At 65.7% G+C, this 21,360-nt stretch overlaps 1 protein-coding gene across 3 annotated transcripts in view; it reads left to right on the top strand.

Annotated features, from left to right (window-relative positions):
- PPP2R3B (protein phosphatase 2 regulatory subunit B''beta) overlaps window positions 1-21,360 on the top strand; it is a 39,090-nt gene that overhangs the window by 10,985 nt on the left and 6,745 nt on the right. For all 3 annotated transcript variants that reach the window (XM_039245301.1, XM_039245302.1, XM_039245303.1), the window contains 6 exons: window positions 7,033-7,218; window positions 16,273-16,376; window positions 17,030-17,132; window positions 17,816-17,890; window positions 18,681-18,767; window positions 19,304-19,460. In XM_039245301.1, coding sequence (XP_039101232.1) covers window positions 7,033-7,218; window positions 16,273-16,376; window positions 17,030-17,132; window positions 17,816-17,890; window positions 18,681-18,767; window positions 19,304-19,460 — 712 coding nt within the window. The remainder of the gene's footprint in view (window positions 1-7,032; window positions 7,219-16,272; window positions 16,377-17,029; window positions 17,133-17,815; window positions 17,891-18,680; window positions 18,768-19,303; window positions 19,461-21,360) is intronic.

A 21,360-nucleotide genomic window follows, 5' to 3' on the forward strand; every position in this document is an offset into this window, starting at 1 on the left:
GGAGGGGAAGGTGGGGGAGGGGTGGGAGGGGTGAGAGGGTGGGGCATGGGGACCTGGGGATGGGAGTGTGTGGGGTGAAATGGGCCCCCAGGAGAGAGATGGGCTTTGAGGGGAAATGGGGTGTTGGGGGTGAGGGAATGAGAATGGGGGAGGGGTCAGCTGCAACGGGGGATAGGGGGGTGGGGGAGGGTGGGGGAGGGGTGGAAATGAGATGGGCGGGGGAGGGGTAGGATGGGGAGAGCGAGAAATCAGACTGGGGACAGCTGAGGGTGTGGGAGGAGGGGGAGGATAGGGGAGAGATGAGGGCGTAGGGCTGAGGTGGGGAGAGAGGGGGTGAGGTGCAGGGAGGTGGAGGATGGGGGAGGGGAAAGATGGGGACATGGGGGAGGGGGGATGAGATGGGGGAGAGGTGTGGCAGTGGGAACGAGGGGGGAGCGATGAGATTAAGACAGAGACGGCTGGGAAGTGAAGCTGGGGGAGGGGAGATGAGATGGGAAGAGACGGGGGTAGGGGGAGTGGAGGCGAGCTGGGGAGAGGTGGGGGAGGGGACGTGAGATTAGAGAGGTGGGGAGGGGAGAGGAGATGGGAAAAGTTGGGGGAGGGGAGAGAACATGGGGACAGGTGATGAGAAGTAGGGGAGAGGACTTGGGGGGAGGTGGGGGAGAGAACATAGGGAGAGGTGGGGGAGGGGAGATTGGGCAGGGGTGAGGGCACAGAGAAAGAGGAGGGTGTGCGTGGAGAAGGTGGAGGGTGTGACTCCGGTGAGCCGTGCGCCCCCGGCCCCGGGCGGAGGGCCGTGTGCACTGTGGCTGCTGTGGTCCCGCAGCCCCACACACGTGCCCCCAACCTGCCCGCCCGTCCCGGCTCCTCCGGCCTTGTGCACACGAGAGTCCAGATGCTGCCCTGCGTGTCCCTCAGACGCTGTCCCCGCCCAGCCCGGGGCAGGTGCCCCTGCCCATGTGTGACCCGGCTGTCCCCCCCCCCCAATCTCCCCTCCAGCTTGGCCCACGCGCCTCGCCCCCCACTGACCTGCACTGTCACTGCGCGTCCCGGCCAGCCTCCCGCAGGGGCGTCACGTGGACGGCGGCCCGGAGTGTCACGTGAGACCCCCCGGGGACTCCGCCCCCGGTGACCCCTTGCAAGGGGAGCTGATCTCTCCTCCACCTGCTCACAGCCTGGCGGCCCGGGCCTCGGGCAGGGGCCACGGGCTGAGCAGGGTCACGGTGCCCCGCGGGGATCCACCGTCGGTGGCCGCTGTCGGGCCGGGAGGTGGACGTGAGTCTCCGTGTAGCAGGCTGCGGACGCAGGCGGCCGTCCCCCGCGCGCCCCGGCCTCCCGCGCGCCCCCACCTCCCGCGCGCCTGGGGCTCCCGCGCGCCCCCGTTTCCCGCACACCCCCGTCCCCCGCGCGCCCCCACCGTCCCGCGCGCCCCGGCCTCCCGCGCGCCCCCGTCTCCCGCGCCCTGGCATCCGCGGTGGTGGCGCGGCCTTGTCTACCTTTTCCAGCCCCGCCTTGCAGGCGTGGGCACCACAGGGCGCGAGCGGAGCTGAGCGGACGTCCCACCGCAGGTCCAGCCCCTCCCTGCGCCCCACGCGGACACAGAACCACCTGACGTGGGGACAGCGTCGCCCGCCCAGACCCGGGTTGCGGTCGCTTCCGCTCCTGTTTTAAACTCTTGAGCCTTGACCCCGTTTATGCGTCCAGCATGTGGTCCGCAGATCCCATTGGTGGGGGGCAGGGCCGGGGCACGTGGTCCACAGACCCCGTTGGTGGGGGGCAGATGGTCCGCGGGTCACGTTGTGGGGCTCAGGGCCTGGGGGCAGATGGTCTACACATTCCCGTTGGTGGGGGGCGCGGCCGGGGGGCTTGTGGTTCGGGGATCCCCTTGGTGAGCCTCCCCCAGGTAGGGGGCAGGGCCCTGACCCCAGGGCGGAGGCGAGCTCGCGGAGGGAGTACCCTCCTGGCCCGGCCCAGGCATCGAAGCCGGCCCTGGCTCGTGAGGAATCACCCGCCGGGTCCTCAGTGCTGTGCCCCGTGAGGCTCCCCCACCCTCGTCCCCGCGCGGCTGACGTCCTGGGCCTCCACGTGGGACCCCTGCCCGCCTGCGGCCGTGGTCATCCCAGGCTTCCGCAGACACGCGGCGTGGACACCTCGTGTGGGAGACACCGCAGGGCCGCAGGGGCTTCGGTGGGGCGGGGGCGCGGCCCCACGTGGCTGGGGCGCTGTGCGCTGGGGCTCGAGGGGCCTCTGCTCCCGGTGTCGCGATGAGTCAGTGCCCCGACGGAAATATCTGCGTGGCGAGGCGCCCTCTGTCCCCCTCTCCTCTCTGTCACTGCTGGTCTGGACCCGAGCACCACGGGGCCCTTCCGCCTGCGCCTCCCCGGGGGGCGCGTCCTGATTCCTCCGCCTGCGCCTCCCCCGAGGGAGGGGCGCGTCGCGTCCGGTGCGCGGGGGTCACGGAAGGGCCCGCGGCTCCTGCGGAGGCGGCCGGGAGGTGGCCGGCGCCCAAGGACGCGCCGTGTGCCCTCAGGAATGTGTGTCCTGCAGCTGCTGCGGCCGCGCGCTATTTATGTCCAGGAGATTAACCCGTAAATCCTGCGTCGCGCGGCTGTTTCTGTCCCGCAGGCCGGCGCCGGGGCGCGGGGCTCGGCGTGCGCGGGTTCCCAGCGGCGCCCCGGGTCGTGGGGGCCTCCGTGACGCGCTGCAGTGGCTGCGGGGGCGGACGTCCCCGCGGCACGCACGGCAGTACAAACCTAAAAAAGACACTGAATACACAAACTTTGATTACACAGATAAATAAATACTCTTGTTGACGCACCGCCCCTGGATTATCGCCTTTCTCCCTCTTCTCGCTATTTTCTGCCCTCTGCGTTCACTGGGGACCTTTCCGAGCTTGGCCTACGAGTCACCTGCTTCCGTCCTCAGCCGCGAGGCTGATCGGGGGCTCCGGCCTCGTTCCCGTGTGTGTTTCTGCGCCTGGCACTGCCGAACGGTCCTCGCCGAGGGGTGGGGGGCTGGTGCGGGCAGGCCGAGCACCAGGTCCCGGGGAGGGTCCCCCAGGGCAGCCAGCGGGGCCCTGGGATTGTCGCAAGGTACGAACGAAAGGCGCGCCGCAGAACTGGAGACGCGTCGGGCCGTTGCTTGAGGGCCAGGGGGCCCCACCGGAGTGCGGGCCAGGGCCCCGTCCCGGCAGCATGTCACCCCGTAAATCACAGTTGCGGGTGTCGCCGACCGTGGGGCCGAGGTCTGTGTGAAGCTGCCGTCGTGGCCGCGTCTGGGACCCGGGTCACGTCAGGCGCGCATCGGGCTGGGGGCCGCGGTGGAGCGGTGCCCTTTCCCGCCGCCCCCTGGGAGGGGGGACAGCCGCGCGCTGGGTCGGAGAGCGGGTTTGGCGGGCGCGCGTGGGCCGGGGCGGAAGACGGCAGATGCCTGCTGGAGAGGACCCGGGGAGGGGGGGGGGACGGCCGTGGCTGTGCCCTCTGTGGCCGCCGTCGTCCCGCCCCCGGACGTGGCGCCAGCGCTGTGCCGCGCGCTCCCCTGTACTGCCTGCCATCCGGCGACCGGGGGATTTCGTTCTAGCTCATTCTCACAGAAGGGGTGGCTCTCCGGTACTCCCACTCAGGGGCAGCCCCCTCCGGGGACACTGGATTTTGCCCCTTGTCACGGCCGTGCAGACAAGGGTATTTCACCGCCTGGGGTGCGCTGGGTGCAGTGGGGTCCCCTCCTGGGGGCCTGTGGCCCGGGGACGCCTCCTGGGGAGTCCTGCGTGTGCTGGGGACCTGCTCACTGCCAGACCCGGTGTGGAGGGGCAGCCTGGCCCCTTCTGCTCGGGGCACCGACACCTCCCGAGCCTGGTGACCCAGGACAAAGCCAGCAGGAAGGATGAGGGTGGGGGTGGGCTCTGTTCGCTGCGTGGCATTGTGACCTGGGGTGACGGGGGCTGGGGAGGAGTTGCAAGGTGGGGAGGGGATCATGGGGAGGGGTGTTGTCTGCTCTGGGTGCCCTTTTGACCAATGATCAGGCTCTCGGTGGGGGGTGTGGGAGGGGTATGTTGAGTTTGTAGCCAGTGGGATCTGAGCGTTCCCTGGGATGAAGTGAGTCAGACTGTGGGGGTGCCTGGGGTCAGTGGGTGCAAAGGCCCTGAGGTGGCCACTGAGCGGGTGTGTGCCAGGCCCCTGGGCCCCTGCCCCTTACCCGGTGCTGTGGAGCCGGGCTCTCAGACCCCTGGGCAGGAACGCTGATCCCACACCAGCGTGTTGGGGAGGGGGGTCCAGTGCGGTGGAAGGTGGGGGCTGGGCGGAGAGGGCACGTCGAAGGGAGTGTGTGGTGGAGGGGACGGGTCGGGGGCAGAACTGGGACACAGATGGAGGGGCACTGGGTGGAGGGGACGGGGGGCATGGTGGAGGGGGCATGGTGGAGTGGGACACGGAAGAAGATGTGTGGTCGAGGGGACTGGGTGGAGAGAGTGTGTGGTGGAAGGGGGTGTGGAAGGGGGTGTATGTGGTAGAGGGGGCGGGGCAAAGGGGTGCCAGGTGGTGGGGGCAGGGCGGAGCGGGCACGTGGAAGGGGGGCGAGGTGAGAGAGAATGTGGAAGAGATGCGTGGTGGAGAGGGCGGGGCTGAGGAAGGAAGGGGGCGGACGAGGAGGGGTGCGTGGTGGGGGGGCGGGCGGAGGGAGGACTGGCCTGGGTGGGGGGAGTGGTGGGGGTGTGGTGTGGACCTGGAAGGGGAGGGGCGGAGGGCACCGGAGGGGCCGGACGCCCTGGGACGGAGGTGCGGGTTTGAGGGCGCGGGGACCGCCGTGCAGAGGTCACGTGCTGCCCCAGGCACCCAGGTCACCCGTCCCGTCCCACCCCTGCCCGCACACACTGCTGCCTCCTGGTCTGTCTCTCCTTCCCTCCCACCCTCCCGCCGTCGTCCCTTCTTCCTCCTCGCTCTCCCTCCCTCCCCCACCCTCCCTCCTCCCCCACCCTCCCTTCCCCCAGCCTCCTCCCTGCTCCCCTCCACCACACTCCCCCACGTTGGCCCCCCCATGCCCTGCTGCGCGCTCCGGCTCCCGGACGCATCGAGCGGCCCTGTCCCCTCCCGTGTGCCGGCCCCCAGGCCCCCTGGTCCGCGCACTGGCTAACGGGACGACGTCAGGAACACGCGCACGTGTCTTGGACGTGAGGCGTCTGAGCACTGAGGGCTGCACACGCGGGCCTGATGACAGGGACGGTCCTGCAGTGTGGCTGAGGGGACACAGGACGGTCCCTGGCATGTGACGGGGATGGGGACGTCCTGAGGTGTGACTGGAGACGACCCAGGTCATCGCTAATGTGCGGCGGGATGACAGGGACTGTCCTGACACGGGACCAGTACTGCGTGTGTCCACACTGGCGGACGGGTTCCCAGGGTCAGGCCCTGCTGCCGGTGCCTGCAGCCCCCCAGCTGTGGTGACGCTGCCCCCCCACAGCCCGCCCCCACCCGCTCTGTCCCCTCCCTGCCCCCCCACAGCTGGCCCCCACCTGCTCTGTCCCCCCACAGCCCGCCCCTCCCCGCTCAGTCCCTCCCCTCCCCCCACCTGCTCTGTCCCCTCCCTGCCTCCCCTACAGCCGGTCTCCACTCACAGTCTGGTGGCCACAGGCTCGTGTGCTTCCTGTACTGCCCTCCCCCTCACCACCCCCTCACTGACCTCCTCTCCCACCGTCTCCCCCCTCACGACCTCCCCCTTCACCATCTTCCTGCTCACTGCCCTCCCACCGCAGCACCCCCTCTGTGACCTCACCCCCAGTGCCCTCCCCTGTTAGGGCACCAGGCTGCTCCTGCCGCTTCAGGTGGAGGCGTTATTTCCCGGCTCTTCCGGAAGGTCCCGTGTAGACGGGAGATGCGCCTGCAGGCGGGACTGTGCTGCCCGGGCTCTGCCCGCTGTGGCGACCCGAGGCGGGGTTGTCAGGGGCCTTGGGCGGGTGTGCATGGCGGCAGAAGGTGCCGCGTTTACTCAGAGGCTGTTGAGCGCCACCCGCAGGGACAGGCAGCCAGTGTCCCGAGCAGGGCCGCAAGGGCGCCGCGTGCACCCCTGCCGCGGTGTCCCCACCCCTGGCCGGCCCACAGCCTTGGGCACCCCCTGAGCAATTGTGTCCTCGGCCATCGGCCTGAGGGTTCGTGTCTGCTCGTGGGACTAGACAACGCACTTCTGTCTTGTGTGCGGAGCAACCATCCGACATCACCACAGCCGCCCCTCAGGCCGCCGGCCCCTCAGCCGGGATGCGCGGACGGTGCTCAGTGAGCAGGTTCCTCGGGACCTGCCGCAGCCTCGGGTGCTGCTGAGAGAGGCCGGTCTGGCTCTGCCAGGACTCCTGGGGACCCGGACCCGGGGTGACCTTCTGTGAGCCACCGACCTGCGTGCCGGGATTGGGGGGGGGGGGCGTCCCTGTGCGGGGAGAGAGAGAGAGAGAGTGTGTGTGTGTGTGTGTGTGTGTGTGTGTGACCCATGTGTCGGAGCAGAGAGTGGGTCCCTGTGCAGGAAGTGTACATGTGGGAACAACAGTGCACACATAAGCTGCATGTGCGAGTTCACCCTTTCCTAGATGCAATCGTCTCATTATCTGTGGCCACCGGGTTCATCCTGACTGCACCCCTGCGGGGACCCTGCGGCCTGTCCTGACCCCCTGGACACTGGCAGGGCACAGCGGGGCAGGCGCTGGACCCACCACGGGACCGTGGACAGGGTTTTCACAAGCGTCGACACGGGTCAGCCCAGACCTCCCCGGTTCCCGTGCTGGGTTTCCCGTGCTGGGGTCCCCGTGCTGGGGTCCCCGGGGTCACCGCGAGGCAGGACTGAGGTGGCTCCGCAGGTGGGCCTGTGGGGGACCGTGGCGCTCACCTCGGGGTGTGCAAGCACCACAGGGACTGTGCGCAGGCCTCGCACACATCGGGTCCCATGCGCTCGGGGCACTCACGTTAGAGCCGCTCGCTCTGCTCGTTGCGTCCCTCACAGCGTGAGGGCACCACGTTCCCGGTTCTCACGGACTCGCTCTGCTCTGCGTTGTAGGTTCAGACGAGGAAGGAAGAGCCCCGGCCGCCGGCCAGCAGCGAAATCATCCCCACGTTCTACTTCCCTCGCGGCCGCCCCCAGGACACAGTGAGCGTGGACGCCGTCATCGCCAAGATCGAGCGCGTTTTCGCCCAGTTCCCACACGAGAGGGCCACCATGGAGGACATGGGCCGAGTGGCCAAGGTGGGTGCCCCGCATGCCAGCGGCATGGGTTTCCTTCGGCGCGTCCATAGGCTCGTGGCCCAGATTTTGGCCCACACACAGGGATGTGGACGAACACGTGTGTGCACAGGTCCCTCCTGGGGTTGACGAGCGCTAATGTGACCTGTTGCCCAGAGGCCCCGCGCAGGCCTTCCTGGCCCCTGCCTGACCCCGCACGTTTCCCTGTCCGGGGCGGCGGGTGACATGGGCACACAGTGCACACAAGCCGCACGTGGCAGGTGGCGGGGCGCTCGGCCGACTTGCTGCCTCCTCATGTGTCCGCGCACGGTGTGTTCCAACAGCGTTGACATGTGCACACTCGACCTCTCTCACACCTCGGGGCTGCAGGCTCACCGGGAACGCCGCCCATCACTCGTGCAGCCACAAGCCCTCTTCCCGGCCCTGCACCACGTCATGCTGCCCAGCGGCGTGAGGCTCCCGTGTGTGCACTCCTGTGCCGACATGAGCCGTGTGTGTGTCAGTGTCGTCGTGGGTTTGGTCTGTGCTTTCCCTGAGGACTGACGCGACCACGTTTCCGCATGTGTGTCGGCCGTTCGCACGACTCTGGACACGCGCCCGTCGCAGCCTTGCTGTTCTGAAGTTGTCGTCTGTGCGTGCACGTCCCTGAGCACTTGGCATACACGTGCGTCCTGGTGTTTGCTGGTGCGTGTCGCCTTCTGGGCCGTGGCCCATGCCACACGAAAGGCCTTTCGTTTTGACCTGTTTCATTTTTTCTGGTTTTCCTTTCTTGCTTGTGCTTTCTGGGTCCGAGAACTTGTTGCCGCGTCTTAGTTACGAAGATCCTTCGTATTCATACAAGTTTTATAGCTTCACCTCTTCTGCATCCGTCTAATCTGCGTTGAGTTTTGTACATGGTGACACTGGGGCACAACTTCGTGGCTGTTGTTTTAAAGATTTTTTTAAGTAGCATATCTCCCCGACGTGGGCCCACACGCACAGCCCAGAGATCACAAGTCGCAAGCTGCCCCGACAGAGCCAGTCGGGCGCCCACAGCATCATCTCGGTGTGTGTCCGAGTCCGGGCCGCCGGCCCCGTCGCCCGCATTGGACGTCAGAGCATCGTCGGATGCGGGTTAATTAGTGCTCCCCGTCCTGGCCCGTGGCCCCGCATTTCTGTTCTTGTGCCGGAACCACCATCTTGGTTGTTTCCTGCCTTGGTTTTTGACCAGGGCAGTGCAGATGGTCTGAGTCTCTGCTCATTGCGGGCATTCCGGGCTCCTTGAGGCTCTGCGCAAATTTCAGGACCAGCTTCTCATCTGCAGAGATGCCGGCGGATGTTCTGAGGACAGCCACCGTGACTCTGTCCAGCGGCTGGGGGAGTGTCGTCACTTCCCATCCAAAAACACAAGTTGTCTCTGTTCACTTACATCTTCAGCTTCTTTCAGAACCGTTTCCTGGGGGTACCTGGGGGCTCAGTCGGCTAAGCGTCCGACTTCAGCTCAGGTCATGATCTCACAGTTCGTTGGGTTTGAGCCCCGCGTCGGGCTTTGTGCTGACAGCTCAGAGCCTGGAGCTGCTTCCGATTCTGTGTCTGTCTCTGCTCCTCTCCTGCTAATGTTGTCTTTCTCTCTCTCTCAGAAATAAATAAAACGTTAAAAAGAAAGAAAAGCAACGTTTCCTGGTTTTCAAGCATGCCTTGCACGTCTTAAGAAATTTGTTCCTCAGTATTTTGTTTTTTGATACTTTTGTTACTGGGATCGTTTTCTAAACGTTCACATTGTTCATTACACGCGTAGAAATGGGATTGATTGGTGTGCACTGACCTTGTGTCCTGCACCCTTGAGACTCACGGATCAGGCCCAGTGCTGCTCTGGCACATTCACTAGGGCTTCAAACACATGGTCGCATCCTCCGCGGCTACGAGTAGCTTTGCTGCTTCCTTCCTGGTGCGCGTGGGGCCCATTTCTTCATGGCGTCCAAGTGCTGCGCGACCTCCCACGTGGCGCCAGCGACCAGCGGAAGGAACGCCAGCACTCCTGCTCCGGGGGGATGTGTGTGCTCTTACGCACCAAGCCCGACTCGGGTCGCGCAGCTCTGACACGTACGGTCAGCAGGCCGACGACGTGTGGCCGCTGCGGGTGTGCGGCGTGTAGTTGGAAAGGACATTGGATTTCTCAGGCGCATTTTCTGCACCCGCTAAGACGGCTTAGGTGTTTTCTCGCGCTGACCCCGTGTGTTGCGGAAGCCGACCTTCCCGCGGTGAAGCCAGCCTCGCGTTCCGGAGCGCTGCCCCCGTTCCAGGGGTGCACAGTCCGCTTTGCACATTGCTGGATTCCATTTGCTTGTATTTCGTTGTTGGTTTTTGCTTTATTTGTATCCATAAAGGTTCCGATTGTACTTCTTTGTTGTCTCTTTGGTTTTGATGTTAGAGGAGTTCCGTCTCTGAGAACAAGTTTGGGATTGCGTTTTATGTTTTATAAGTTAAAGAAACTTTTAAGTTTACGTATTTTGATAGAGACAGAACGTGAGTCGGGGAGGAGAATGGAGGGAAGAGAATTAGCTGTCAGCCAACAAGGGCTTGAGCTTGAAACCCTGAGGTCATGACCGGAACCGATCAAGCAATCAGCGTTTTACCTGTTGTTTCAATTTTGTTTCACGTGTGAGAACATGTGCTTCTGAGCTGAACAGCAGGGAACCCGCATATTCAGACGAGTGCAGCCTCCGTCCCTGTGTGTCCGGCTCCGTGTCCTGCGCCAGCGCCAGCAGTGGCCACAGCGCTGGTTTCCCGTCTGTGTCGTTTTGCGTTCTGGTACCAGCGCGTTTGTGCGCCTGGACATACGCATCACGGAAGACGTGCACTCGTGAGGGAGTTCACACACGTGTGACGTCACCACTTTCGGGGTGAACGGACCACGTGCTGTCGTGCACACACTGTCTCCTCACAGAAAGTTCTGTCCTGCATTCACAGCACATCTGCCCGGTGGTTCTCTTTGCCGGGAGCATGGAGCCATGGAGCCACCGGTCTCTGACCATGCGAGCTGCAGCCCGGCGGCGGAGGTGCCACACGCTCCGGAACCGTCAGGAGGCGCGTGCGCAGGCGCAGAGACCTCGCCACCCGCTGTGACTAACCGCGTTAGCAGCTGTTCTGTTTCTGCGCGCAGCGCTAACGGGCGGCCCTCGGGCGCGGCGTGGCCCTGTGGCGCAGGGCGTGGCGCAAGGCGAGTGCCCCACCCAAGTCCCCTCGCCTCCAGCCTTGTACACTAGGCGCCTCTCGTGTCGTGACAGCTGGGGACTCGCGCAGCTGGTCCCGGGCGTTAGGTCCAGGACGCGTGCAACCATTCGGCCACAGGCCCCCGTGCGCTCGCCGGGCCAGGCACAGGCAGGGCTCTGGGCCTGTGGCAGTGGGCGGTGCGGTGTCGCCTCCCTGCTGTGGTCCCTCCCACCCGCACACCCCATGCTTTTTCCACGGGAACTCTGCGCACACAGAGCTGCGGCTGGGCAGGCACTGGTGTGGACTTGTGTCCCGGTCACTGGCTGCACATGAGCTGAGCTCTCTCAGCCCCACTGGCCGGTGAACGGTTTGGGTTTGGTGGTAAAAAGGTTTTTATGGTCAGTCAAGCGCCCAGGAGAAGTGCGCTGCCTGGCGCTGTCCAGCTTCGAGGTGCTCACAAAGGTGACCCTCCTCAGGGCGCGTGCGGTGCAGGGACGGGGACCCATCTCCTCAGGGCACATGCGGTGCAGGGACGGGGACTGAGACCATCAGGGCACATGCGGTGCAGGGACGGGGACTGACTCCTCAGGGCGCGTGCGGTGCAGGGACGGGGACCCATCTCCTCAGGGCACATGCGGTGCAGGGACGGGGACTGACTCCTCAGGGCGCGTGCGGTGCAGGGACGGGGACCCATCTCCTCAGGGCGTCTGCAGGGACGGGGACCCATCTCCTCAGGGCACGTGCGGTGCAGGGACGGGGACCCATCTCCTCAGGGCGTCTGCAGGGACGGGGACTGACTCCTCAGGGCGCGTGCGGTGCAGGGATGGGCTACAGACAGGCTGGGCCATCTGTGCCTCACCAGAGTCACTGGCTCAGCACCAGGTCTCCGACAGACATGGACAGAAGTGCCACGCTTGTTTCATGCCTTGTGTCCATGGCACCTGCTCTTGACTCATGCGTCTGTGCCGCCAGAATGGAAACATGGACCATGTCCACGAGGGGAGTGGCGTGAGGACTCTGTCCCCTCTTCCAGCACACGCACAGTGCTCAGCCACGGCCATGAGCCTCAGTCTGCGTTCTCTGTCCCCCTCATCACAGGGACACGGGCTGCCAGCCGTCACAGTGACGTTGCACTTAACACCACGTGTGTGCATCGTTCTCGTCTGTCCGTGTGTATGGGAGTGTTCTGTCAGCTGGCTCTGCAGACGCCCGCGGGACTTCCTCACGTCCCCAGCCTCCCGTGTGTAAGGGCTGCGCCGTCCGAGTGCACGTGCTGAGTTACTGTTCCTGTGTGTGTGTGTGCGCGCGCGCGCGTATGTGGGAGTGTACATGCTGCATTACAGTCCGTGTGTAATCTATGTGGCATCCACATGACTCGGTCTCACCAAGGCTGCACCACTTTGCTTTCCTGCCGCCGTGGGTGTGTCCTTGGGGGCCCCGTAGCCTCGGCACACGTCAGGTGGCTGCTGCTCACCGACCACCACGCGTGTCTCCTTGGGCCTCCGGGAGGAACGGGCACAGACTCCGAGCACACACCACGGACATTTCCTCGTGATGCATGTGCAGGCCGTCCGACCGCAGGCAAGGTGCCGCGTGGGGGGGCGGGGAGGGGCCTCTGCCTGGTTCACAGTTGGTGTCCGTGCAGGGTCCTCACGTGCAGCAGGGGGCTGGATGCTCCCCAAGTCCCCCGTTTCAGGGCCCCCGTCCCATTCGTGCAGCCCCACACGTCACCTAGTCACGCCCCGAGGGCCCACCCACTCACAGCCATGCCCTGGGGCTCAGGCCTCCACGTGGGAGTGTGGGGGACGTGCGCGTTTCCAGCTCGGCACTGTTGTGAAGGGTGTGCGGGCAGAGCTCACTGTGTCCCCTCAACGTTCCCCTCTTCCCTGAGGGCCCGGAGCGCTTCACCTTGCGTTCCTCTGCAGCCGCGCGTCTGCGTGGACGTGCCACCTCCTATTGTCCGTGCATCTAAAAACTGGGTCCTTCTCTTCCTGGTGAGTCTCCCGGTGCCGTGGGCGGCGTGGACGTGGGTTCCTGGGGCTGAGTCGCTCTCTCCCTTTTGAGTCACGTGGTGCCGTGGGATCTGGGGAGACCTGGCCTGTGGGTCGGTTGGGGGTGTGTGGAGGTGGGGAGCTCCGCGTCCGCCGTCCACTGGGCTGTGGTCTCTGAAGCAGGGAGCTGGGGGCAGGTCTCCCGCAGCCCCGCCCCCGTGTCACTCGGGGGTCCTGTCCCTCCCCGTGTTCACAGCTCTTTCCCTTGAACGGTCCTGACGCGGTGGTGACGTTTGTGCCACGCTGTCCTGCCCCTGCTGACGTGCTGCTGGGCCGTTTCCCGTGTGTCTTCACTGGACTGAGACCAACGTCCGTCCAGCGGTGGACGCGGCCTCGTGGCCACGATAAGTCCCGTTTCATCACGAATCCCGTTCGCTCCGCTCCACATGCTCTTGGGTTCCGCTTCTCGTGGCTGCTGGGGGGCTTACGTGTCGTCCAGGCCGGGCTCCCCTGGCGTCGGTCCGTGCAGTTCCTGTCGGCTTTGCCGTCAGGCTGGCCTCGTGCCGTCACGCGGGGAGCGTTCCTCACCAGCGTGTGTTCTGGAACTGTCCGTGCACTTGGGTCTGTTCCCTGAACACTCAGCAAGAAACCCACCTGGGGTCACACTCAGTTCTTTCTGAGAAGATTACAGGAAGTCATGAGCGAGTTTCTCTTCTCCGTGGCGTAGCCCAGGCTGGTGGCATTTCCTCACATGAGGCTTACAGGTGTGTCTGCATGCGCGTCCTGGCGCCCCAGGCGCTCCGCTGTTCGGGACCACATCGGGGACGGACACGCTGCATGTCCCCTCTCTGCCTTCCAAACCACGTTGCCTGCACAGGTCCGTTTTCTGATCTTTTCCAAGGGCTGAGCTTTCGTTTCCAGGGTTGATTGTCCAATGACGTCCGGCTTTGGGTGTCTCCCTGTGACTCCCTGCCCTCGGCCTCTGGGTCCCTGTGCACGGGCTGGATCCTGAGCGGGGCTGCCCTGGCGGTGGCTTTACCTGCATCGGGTGCGCTCTGTAGACGCTGCACGATGGGTGTCTCCTGCGCCGGCAAGCCATCCGTGTGTCTTTCTCTTCCATTTGGCGCTCACCAGGGGGCACTGTCTTCTGGTCGGTTCTGGCACTGCCCCGCAGGGTAACACGGATTCCGGGGGCGAGGGGCTGTGTCCCCCAGGGTCGCCCACTCCTCATGCCCGTCCCCAGCCGCAGTTGTCACCTGTGCACCGAGCAAGCAACCGTAGACCTGGGGGTGCCCACGGCCCCTCCCTGGGGGACGGTGGGGGTGCAGACCGAGGAAGAGGCAGGCAGGGTGTGGGCTGGGAGGGTCCCATGGGTGGACGCGCCACCCTCCCCCTGCTCAGGTGCTCTGCACCTCACCTCTGCTTCCATGGAGGTTCCACCTCACCTCTTCTTCCACGGAGGCTTCTCCACCTCACCTCTGCTTCCATGGAAGCATCACCATGTAGGTGTGATGCATCACTACCCCATCCCCAGGCCTTTCCCCCAGGGACAGTGTGGACTGAGCTCCCTGAGTGGGACCCGTGGGCTTAGCCGTCTGCTGTCCTGCCCGCCCAGGGCCCCTCCTTACAAGAGACGCATCTGTCAGCCTGGACACCGCAGGGATGGGGAGTCTGCGCCGGGTCGGGAGCGAAGCACGCAGTGTCGGAGCAGGCTGTGTGCCAGCACCGTGTCCCCCGGGATCCACCGAGGTTTCGACTGTGCGGTGCTGGGGCGGGACAGTGGCCAGGACGCATCCCCGTTACTTCACACATGTCACAGCAGAGCTGTGTCCCTCAGAGGCATGATGCTGAGTGAGAGCCCGGCCGGAAGGCGTGCTCCCCCTTCTAGAACATTCCAGCAGAGGGAAGCAGGGGCTGCCGCGTGTGGCTGGGGTTCGCCGACGTGGGGGGTGAGCTGGCTCTTCTGACCATGGGCAGACACACGCCCTGTGCATCTGCGGGCGCCTGTGGAGGCGTGTCTTCCTGCATGTCCATTCTGTGTTGCTAATGGGAAGTGACATGTCATCACATGACGTGCCTTTCTCTGCGGTGACAGTTTTATGCTATTCACACGCTACTGTTGTGCCTGTTGCGCCTCAGAGGTGATGTTTCCCATCACTTCAAAAAATGAACAGAGCGTCCTGAGAGGCGGCGGAGGCACGGGGTGCGCCCAGCCATGGGGGGGGGAGGGACCTGGGCATGGCCCCTCACAGGACAGGGCAAACAGCTGCACTGCACTTGTCGCTTCCGGGACAGCCTCACGGAGCCAGGAGAGGCCACAGGGCCCCCATCCCCGGTCCTGGGTGCTGCGAACGCCCCGCGTGCACGTGACCACCTCCCAGACCAGGCCCCCAGACGCTCCTGGCACCGCATGGGGTCCCTGCAGCCTGCTTCCAGTGCACCACCCGGGCCACCAGCCATGTGCTGCAGGTCTGTGCAATCAGAGGTCACGCTCGGGCAGGGGTGTCCCTTCCCTCTGGCTTCTCCAGCCCCGGGTCACCTCGGGACACCCACACGCAGCTGCTCCAGGACCCTGCTTGAGGCCAGCACCCCAGGGCTTGGACATACAGCCGTCGTGTAAGGCCCTGCTGTGGGGTGGGTCGCTCGTCCGGGCCTGCTGACTTCTCCCGCGCCTTCTGGCGTCCTCGTCACGGGCACTGATGCTGAGCGAGGGTCCACAGGCGTGTGGGCGTCTGCACATCCCTCTCCCAGAGCGCCTGGCGGGCCTGCTGCTCGGCCTGTCGCGGCCCCTGGGACCTCCCTCCCGCCGTCCTCGCGTGGTCCCGGCTCCGGCCCGTCTGCAGGCGTCACCCAGCGTGGGACGTGGCTGGGGCTTTCCTGCAGTTTGCTGTGGTTCGGGTAAGTATTCCCGGGACGCCTGGTGGCTCAGCCTGCCGTGTGACCCTCGTGCGAGTTCAAGCCCCGCGCTGTGTGTAGATGTTACTAAAAGTTTTAAATAAAGGAAGCAGAAAACAGATCTTGTCTGTCCTTAGTTTCCCTGTCGTTTCTTACCTACTGTTTATTTAACGCCGGGATCCCTCTGCTGACGCGCGTTTTCTGTAGGATTTCGGGATCTCCGTTCCCGATTGATGACCGGCCCCTAATCCTCCTTGCGTCTGACAGATTTCGGGGTACGTGCGGCGCTCGTGACAGGAGTGAGGAAATGCCCCGTACGCGTGGCCGCTGCGCGAGCCCGTGTGCGGTCAGTACGATTTGTCCCCCGAATGTTTGAGCGGGCTCGTAGGCGGGCCCTCGGGGTCTGGACTCTGCTGTGGGGCAGGGTTCCGACTTTCAGACGCACGGAACCCGCTGTGTGTGTCCGCTCAGACCCCCGATCAGCGGCCACGTGAAGCCGTCCTGTGTCGGCTGCAGTGGCAGCGCACTCGCGGCCGTGTTTCCTCCACTTGTTGGCAGGTCTCCCTGACGGGTGGCTTTTGCTCAGAGCTTCAGAGAACTGGCTTTCGGCTCCGTGTTTCCGTATTGAATGTGTGCGTTCGCTTGTCCCGGTGTCCGCTTGGACGCCGCCCCCGCGTTCCGTGCGCTGCGCGGGGAAGGCCCGGCGCTGCTGCTTCACGACTTCCGATCCGACTGGGATCGCCGGGGCGCGCGGGGCGGGACCGCTGGGCTCGGCGCTGGGCGGCCCCGTGGGGCGGGCGGCGCGGTGCATGCCGGGGCGCGCGGGGCGGGACCGCTGGGCTCGGCGCTGGGCGGCCCCGTGGGGCGGGCGGCGCGGTGCATGCCGGGCAGGACCGCTGGGCTCGGCGCTGGGCGGCCCCGTGGGGGTGGGCGGCGCGGTGCATGCCGGGCCACCTCACCGCCGCCGTGCCGCCCGCAGGCCTGCGGCTGCCCGCTCTACTGGAAGGGGCCGCTCTTCTGCAGCGCGGGCGGGGAGCGCACGGGCGCCGTGTCCGTGCACAAGTTCGTCGCCATGTGGAGAAAGTGAGTCGGGGGCCGGGGGGGGGGGGAGACGACCCCGGGTCCCCCGAGAGCCACCGGCAGCCACTGCATCATGAGCCCGTGGTCCTGTGGCCGAGATGGCGAGAGAAGGGAGCTGACCCCTCAGCTGTGGGGCCCAGCATCCTGTCCCTTCCGGGCTCCTTCGTGCCGGCTGCGCCCCGGGTCCCGCCCACCACCCTCGGAGACTCCCCCACCCCGGGTCCCGCCCACCACCCACCTCGCCGGCCCCCGTCCCGCCCACCACCCTCAGAGACACCCCCCTGGGTCCCACCGACGTACCTCAGAGAAACCCCCCGTCCCGTCCACCACCCTCGGAGACTACCCCTGTCCCGCCCACATCCTCAGAGACCCCCCCCGTCCCGCCCACATTCTCAGAGACCCCCCCCCCGTCCCGCCCACATCCTCAGAGACCCCCCCCCGTTCTGCCCACATCCTCAGAGACACCCCCCCCGATCCTGCCCACCACCCTCAGAGAACCCCCCTCCCGGTCCCTCCCACATCCTCAGAGACCCCCCCGGGTCCCGCCCACCACCCTCAGAGAGGCACCCCCCCCATCCCGCCCACCACCCGCCTGCCGGCCCCGGTCCCGCCCAGCACCTGCCGCGGGCCCGGCTGGACGCCCTCCGTCGCCACAGGACCCTCCAGAACTGTCACGACGACGCGGCCAAGTTCGTCCACCTGCTTATGAGTCCCGGCTGCAACTACCTGGTGCAGGAGGACTTCGTCCCCTTCTTGCAGGTACGCCCCAGCGTCTACGCCGCACACCTCCCTCCTCAGGATGAGCCTCAGCATCTACGCCGGATGCCGGCTTGTCCTCAGGAGAGCTTCCCACAGGTGTGGCCTGGGGACCAGCCCCTTCAGGCGTGTGTAACTGGGGGGGGGACCGTGTGTCCCCACGCGGTACTGGCGTGTGTGTGGTGGGGCCACGGCGCTGGGGACTCCAGCCCCCGCCTGGGTCGTCTGCCGTGTAAGAACAGGCTGTGGTGTTCTAGAACGTTTTGTGCAGATACCCACCACCGCAGTTGAATGTTACGTGGCCACGTGTCAGTAGCTCCTCCCAGGAGCTCCCTGTCCCAGCGGATGGGACCTAACGGCCCACACGAGCGCAGCTCAGACCTGAGGGTGTTTCACACTCGCACGCACCTGCGCGGGGCTGTCCCAGCCTGTCAGGTCACGGCCGATGGGGAGGTCGTGGCGGGAACCTGCCTTGCAGTCCCTCCCCCACAGGCTAAGGGGGCGGCACGCTCACACACGGCACGCTCACACACATAGCATGCTCACGTGGCGGTCACACACACAGCACACTCACACACACAGGTTCACAGTGGTGTCATGGGTACCAGCAGCTGGGTGGTCAGCATGCCGTGTGCAAAGCCCCCCCCCCAGGGCACATCCCCCAGTCCGTCTCGTCTTCCGCACAGGACGTGGTGAACACGCACCCTGGCCTGGCCTTCCTGAAGGAGGCGTCCGAGTTCCACTCCCGCTACATCACCACGGTGAGTACCTGGCCCGGCCGGCCGCCCCTGGACCCTGTGCTCCCTTCCCTGTGCAGGACAGGGCTGGCCTGTGGCCGCGGAGCCTGGGGTGGGGGATGCTGCAGCCTCGCCCGCTCCCTGAAGCCCCGTGAAGCCCTGTGTCCGGGCGCCGGCTGCCCGGGATGCAGGGGACTGGCCACCCGGCCCCCACCCCCAGAGCCCCCTCTGCACTGGGCACTCCCGCTGGCTGCACACGCGGGTGCTGTGACCGGGGACGTGCACGCGTGTGCTGTTTGTCTGCCCGGGGGGTCCGCACGCCGTCCTGTCCTGGGTCGCCTCGCCGGCCTCTGGGGTCATGGGGAAGGGAAGGGGCCCGGAGGTGTGAGCGTGAACCAGGAGCCCCGGGGCCGAGCGCGTGTGAGGCTTCGCGTCCCCCTTCAGGCGTCCTGTCCTCACGGGCGGGGACAGGCGGAGACAGGCCGTCCCCGTCTGGGGTTCAGAGCTGAACCCGGTGGGCAGCCTCGGCTGGTGCTTCAGAGCCGGCGGTGATTGCGGCGCGTGCGGCCGCGTTCAGAGCAGGTTCTGAGCTGCCCACGCTGCGAGGGCTGCCACCCCGCCCCCAGCCACCTGGCTCAGGGGTGCCAGGACCCTGGTGGGCAGGCAGGCAGACCCCGGTGCCTCCCTGTGGCCCGGAGGCCCCCTCGCCCCCAGCCCGGCCGTCGGGCACGTGCAGAGCGGGCGCCTCGGCCAGCGACACGGGGCGCGCGTCCCCCGGGGCCCGGGCGCTCGGCCGACGGCCTTCCTCCCGCAGGTCATTCAGAGGATCTTCTACAGCGTCAACAGGTCGTGGTCGGGGAGGATCACGTGTGCAGAGCTGCGGAGAAGCTCCTTCCTGCAGGTGGGCGGCCGGCCCGGCGACGCGGGGCTGCACACGTCCGCCCTCCGTGCCCGCCCTTCCGCCTGCGCTCCGCGGCCTCCCCCGACCTCCGGCTTCCAGCCCACACATTTGTTCCCATCCTGGACCCTCCGTCCTCCCCCCTCCCCCCTCCCGTCCTCCACCCTTCTCTTCCGCGTCGTCCACCCCCCTCCCCCTCCCCTCATCGTTCTTGCAGCGCTCTGTTCTGTTCTGCAGCGTCCGCTGCACCCATGTGCTCACCGACAAACCACCCCACCCTTCCCGGGCCCGTGGGAACTGGGGAGCCGGGTGCCCTCCTACTCGGGCTCCTCGGACACATGGGCAGTCGTGAGGGGGGGGCCGCGGCGGGCGGGGCACGGACGCCCCCAGGGCTCCTGCTGCCGACCTGGGCCCCACCTGCCCCGCCCCGGGCGCTGTGCTCCCGACCCTCCGGCCTGTCGGAACAGATGCCTGGGGGGCCCGCGCCCGCGAGGCTGTGCAGACCCGGGTGCAGCGGGCGTGTCGGGTTCGGTTGGCAGAACGTGGCCCTCCTGGAAGAGGAGGCCGACATCAACCAGCTGACGGAGTACTTCTCGTACGAGCACTTCTACGTCATCTACTGCAAGTTCTGGGAGCTGGACACGGACCACGACCTCCTCATCGACGCCCAGGACCTGGCCCGGCACAATGACCACGGTGAGCGCGCGGCCTGAGTGGCGCGGGGGGGACCCACGAGTGCTGGCCCCTCGGGCACCCCGCTCTGTCCAGTGCCCCTGGCCGTGGCCGCCTCCCGCGGGGCCGGTGTCCCGGTGCCTAAAACTGCCTTCCTCTCTCGTTCTTCCCTACCGTGTGCGGGCTGGCACATGCTACGGGACACACGGGAGGCGCGGGGTGTGCACAGCTGACACGTGGACACACGTGGGACATGCAGGGCACACAGGAGATGGGGACGCGTGGGACCTGAGGCACACGGAAGAGGGGAACACGTGGACATACAGGGGGCCGAGCTGCCCACGTGAGCAGGCCCCACGTCAGGGTGTTGGTGTCCACAGGGCTGTGTCACGCGGGCGATGGCAGCTGGGCAGGGTGGGGGGTCGGAGCTGGCCCTGTCCTCTGCAGCCACACACACAGGTTCCCTTCACTGTTCCGTGCTCTCAGGATCTGTGCGTCGGCGTGTCACCCTAGTTCCCTGGGGCTGAAACACGGGGGGCCCAGAGCAATAGGGAAGGATCCTGCGTCCGTCTGAAGACTCGAGGTTTAGAGTCAAGGAATTTATGAAGGATCGTCACCTAGGACGGCTGTGCACAACTTTGCACACAAACCAGTCAGGGTCATCCAACAGCAGGAGTCCATCCTTCTTCACCTCTGGAGACCAGAGTCTGAGATCCAGGGGGCGGGGCCGCTGAGCTGGGGGCGGGGCTGCTGAGATGGGGGCAGGACCTCTGAGATCCGTGGGGGTGGGGCCTCTGAGATGGGCGGGGCCGCTCAGATCCAGGGGCGGGGCCACTGAGACCCAGGCGGGGCGGGGCTGAGCTCCCTCCTGAGGCCCCAGGGGAGGGTCCTTCCCGCCTCTCCCAGCTTCTGGGGCTCCAGGGTCCCTGGGCTCGTGGCCGCGTGTCCCCGTCTCTGCCTCCGTCTTCACGTGGCTTCTCCTTTATGTGTGTCTTTTTTGTCTGTTGTAAGGATGCTCATTGGATTTAGGGCCACCCTGATCATTCAGGATGACCTCGTTTCAGATCTTTTACTTAATCGCATCTGCAAACACCTACTTCCACTTAAGGACCCACATGCAGACGCCAGACATCAGGAGGCGCACGTTTCTTAGACAGTTTAGCCTCGCGTGGCCTCCGGTTGATTTGTGTCAGGCTGACATCCCTCAGCATAGGCTGAATGGGGCGATGTGGAAGGAGACTTCATCTCCGCTTCCCCGTCTTGTGGGCTGAGCCGGGGCCCACCCCCCAAACTCATTTGCTGGAGCCGCATTTCCTGGGACCCCAGAACGGTGCTGTCAATGGAAGTGGCATTTTTAAGGAGAAGATTGGGGGGTCGCCGGGGTGGCTCAGTCGGTGAAGCGTCTGATTTTGGCTCAGGTCACGATCTCACGGTTCGTGGGTTCGAGCCCCGCGTCGGGCTCTGTGCTGACGGCTCGGAGCCTGGAGCTGCTTCCGATTCTGTGTTTTCCTCTCTCTCTGACCCTCCCCCGCTCATACTCTGTTTCTTTCTGTCTCAACAATAAACAAACATAAGGATAGTTTTTTAAGGGGCGCCTGGGTGGCTCAGTCGGTTAAGCGTCCGACTTTCGCTCAGGTCATGATCTCGCGGTTCGTGGGTTCGAGCCCCGCGTCGGGCTCTGTGCTGACTGCCAGCTCAGAGCCTGGAGCCTGTTTCAGAGTCTGTGACTCCCTCTCTCTCTGACCCTCCTCTGCTCACACTCTCTCTCCTAGAAATTAAAAAACTTTAAAAAAAAATAATTTTTTAAGAGGGAATTAAGGTAAAATAAGGCCAGTCGAGTGGGCCCTGATCCCATAGGGCTGGTGACCTCACGCGCAGAGGGGGTGAGGACACAGACATGCATACGGGACAACCACGTGAGGTC

The sequence above is a fragment of the Hyaena hyaena genome, unplaced genomic scaffold (assembly GCF_003009895.1).
Source record: "Hyaena hyaena isolate Hyena2069 unplaced genomic scaffold, ASM300989v1 scaffold_259, whole genome shotgun sequence".
NCBI lineage: Eukaryota > Metazoa > Chordata > Mammalia > Carnivora > Hyaenidae > Hyaena > Hyaena hyaena.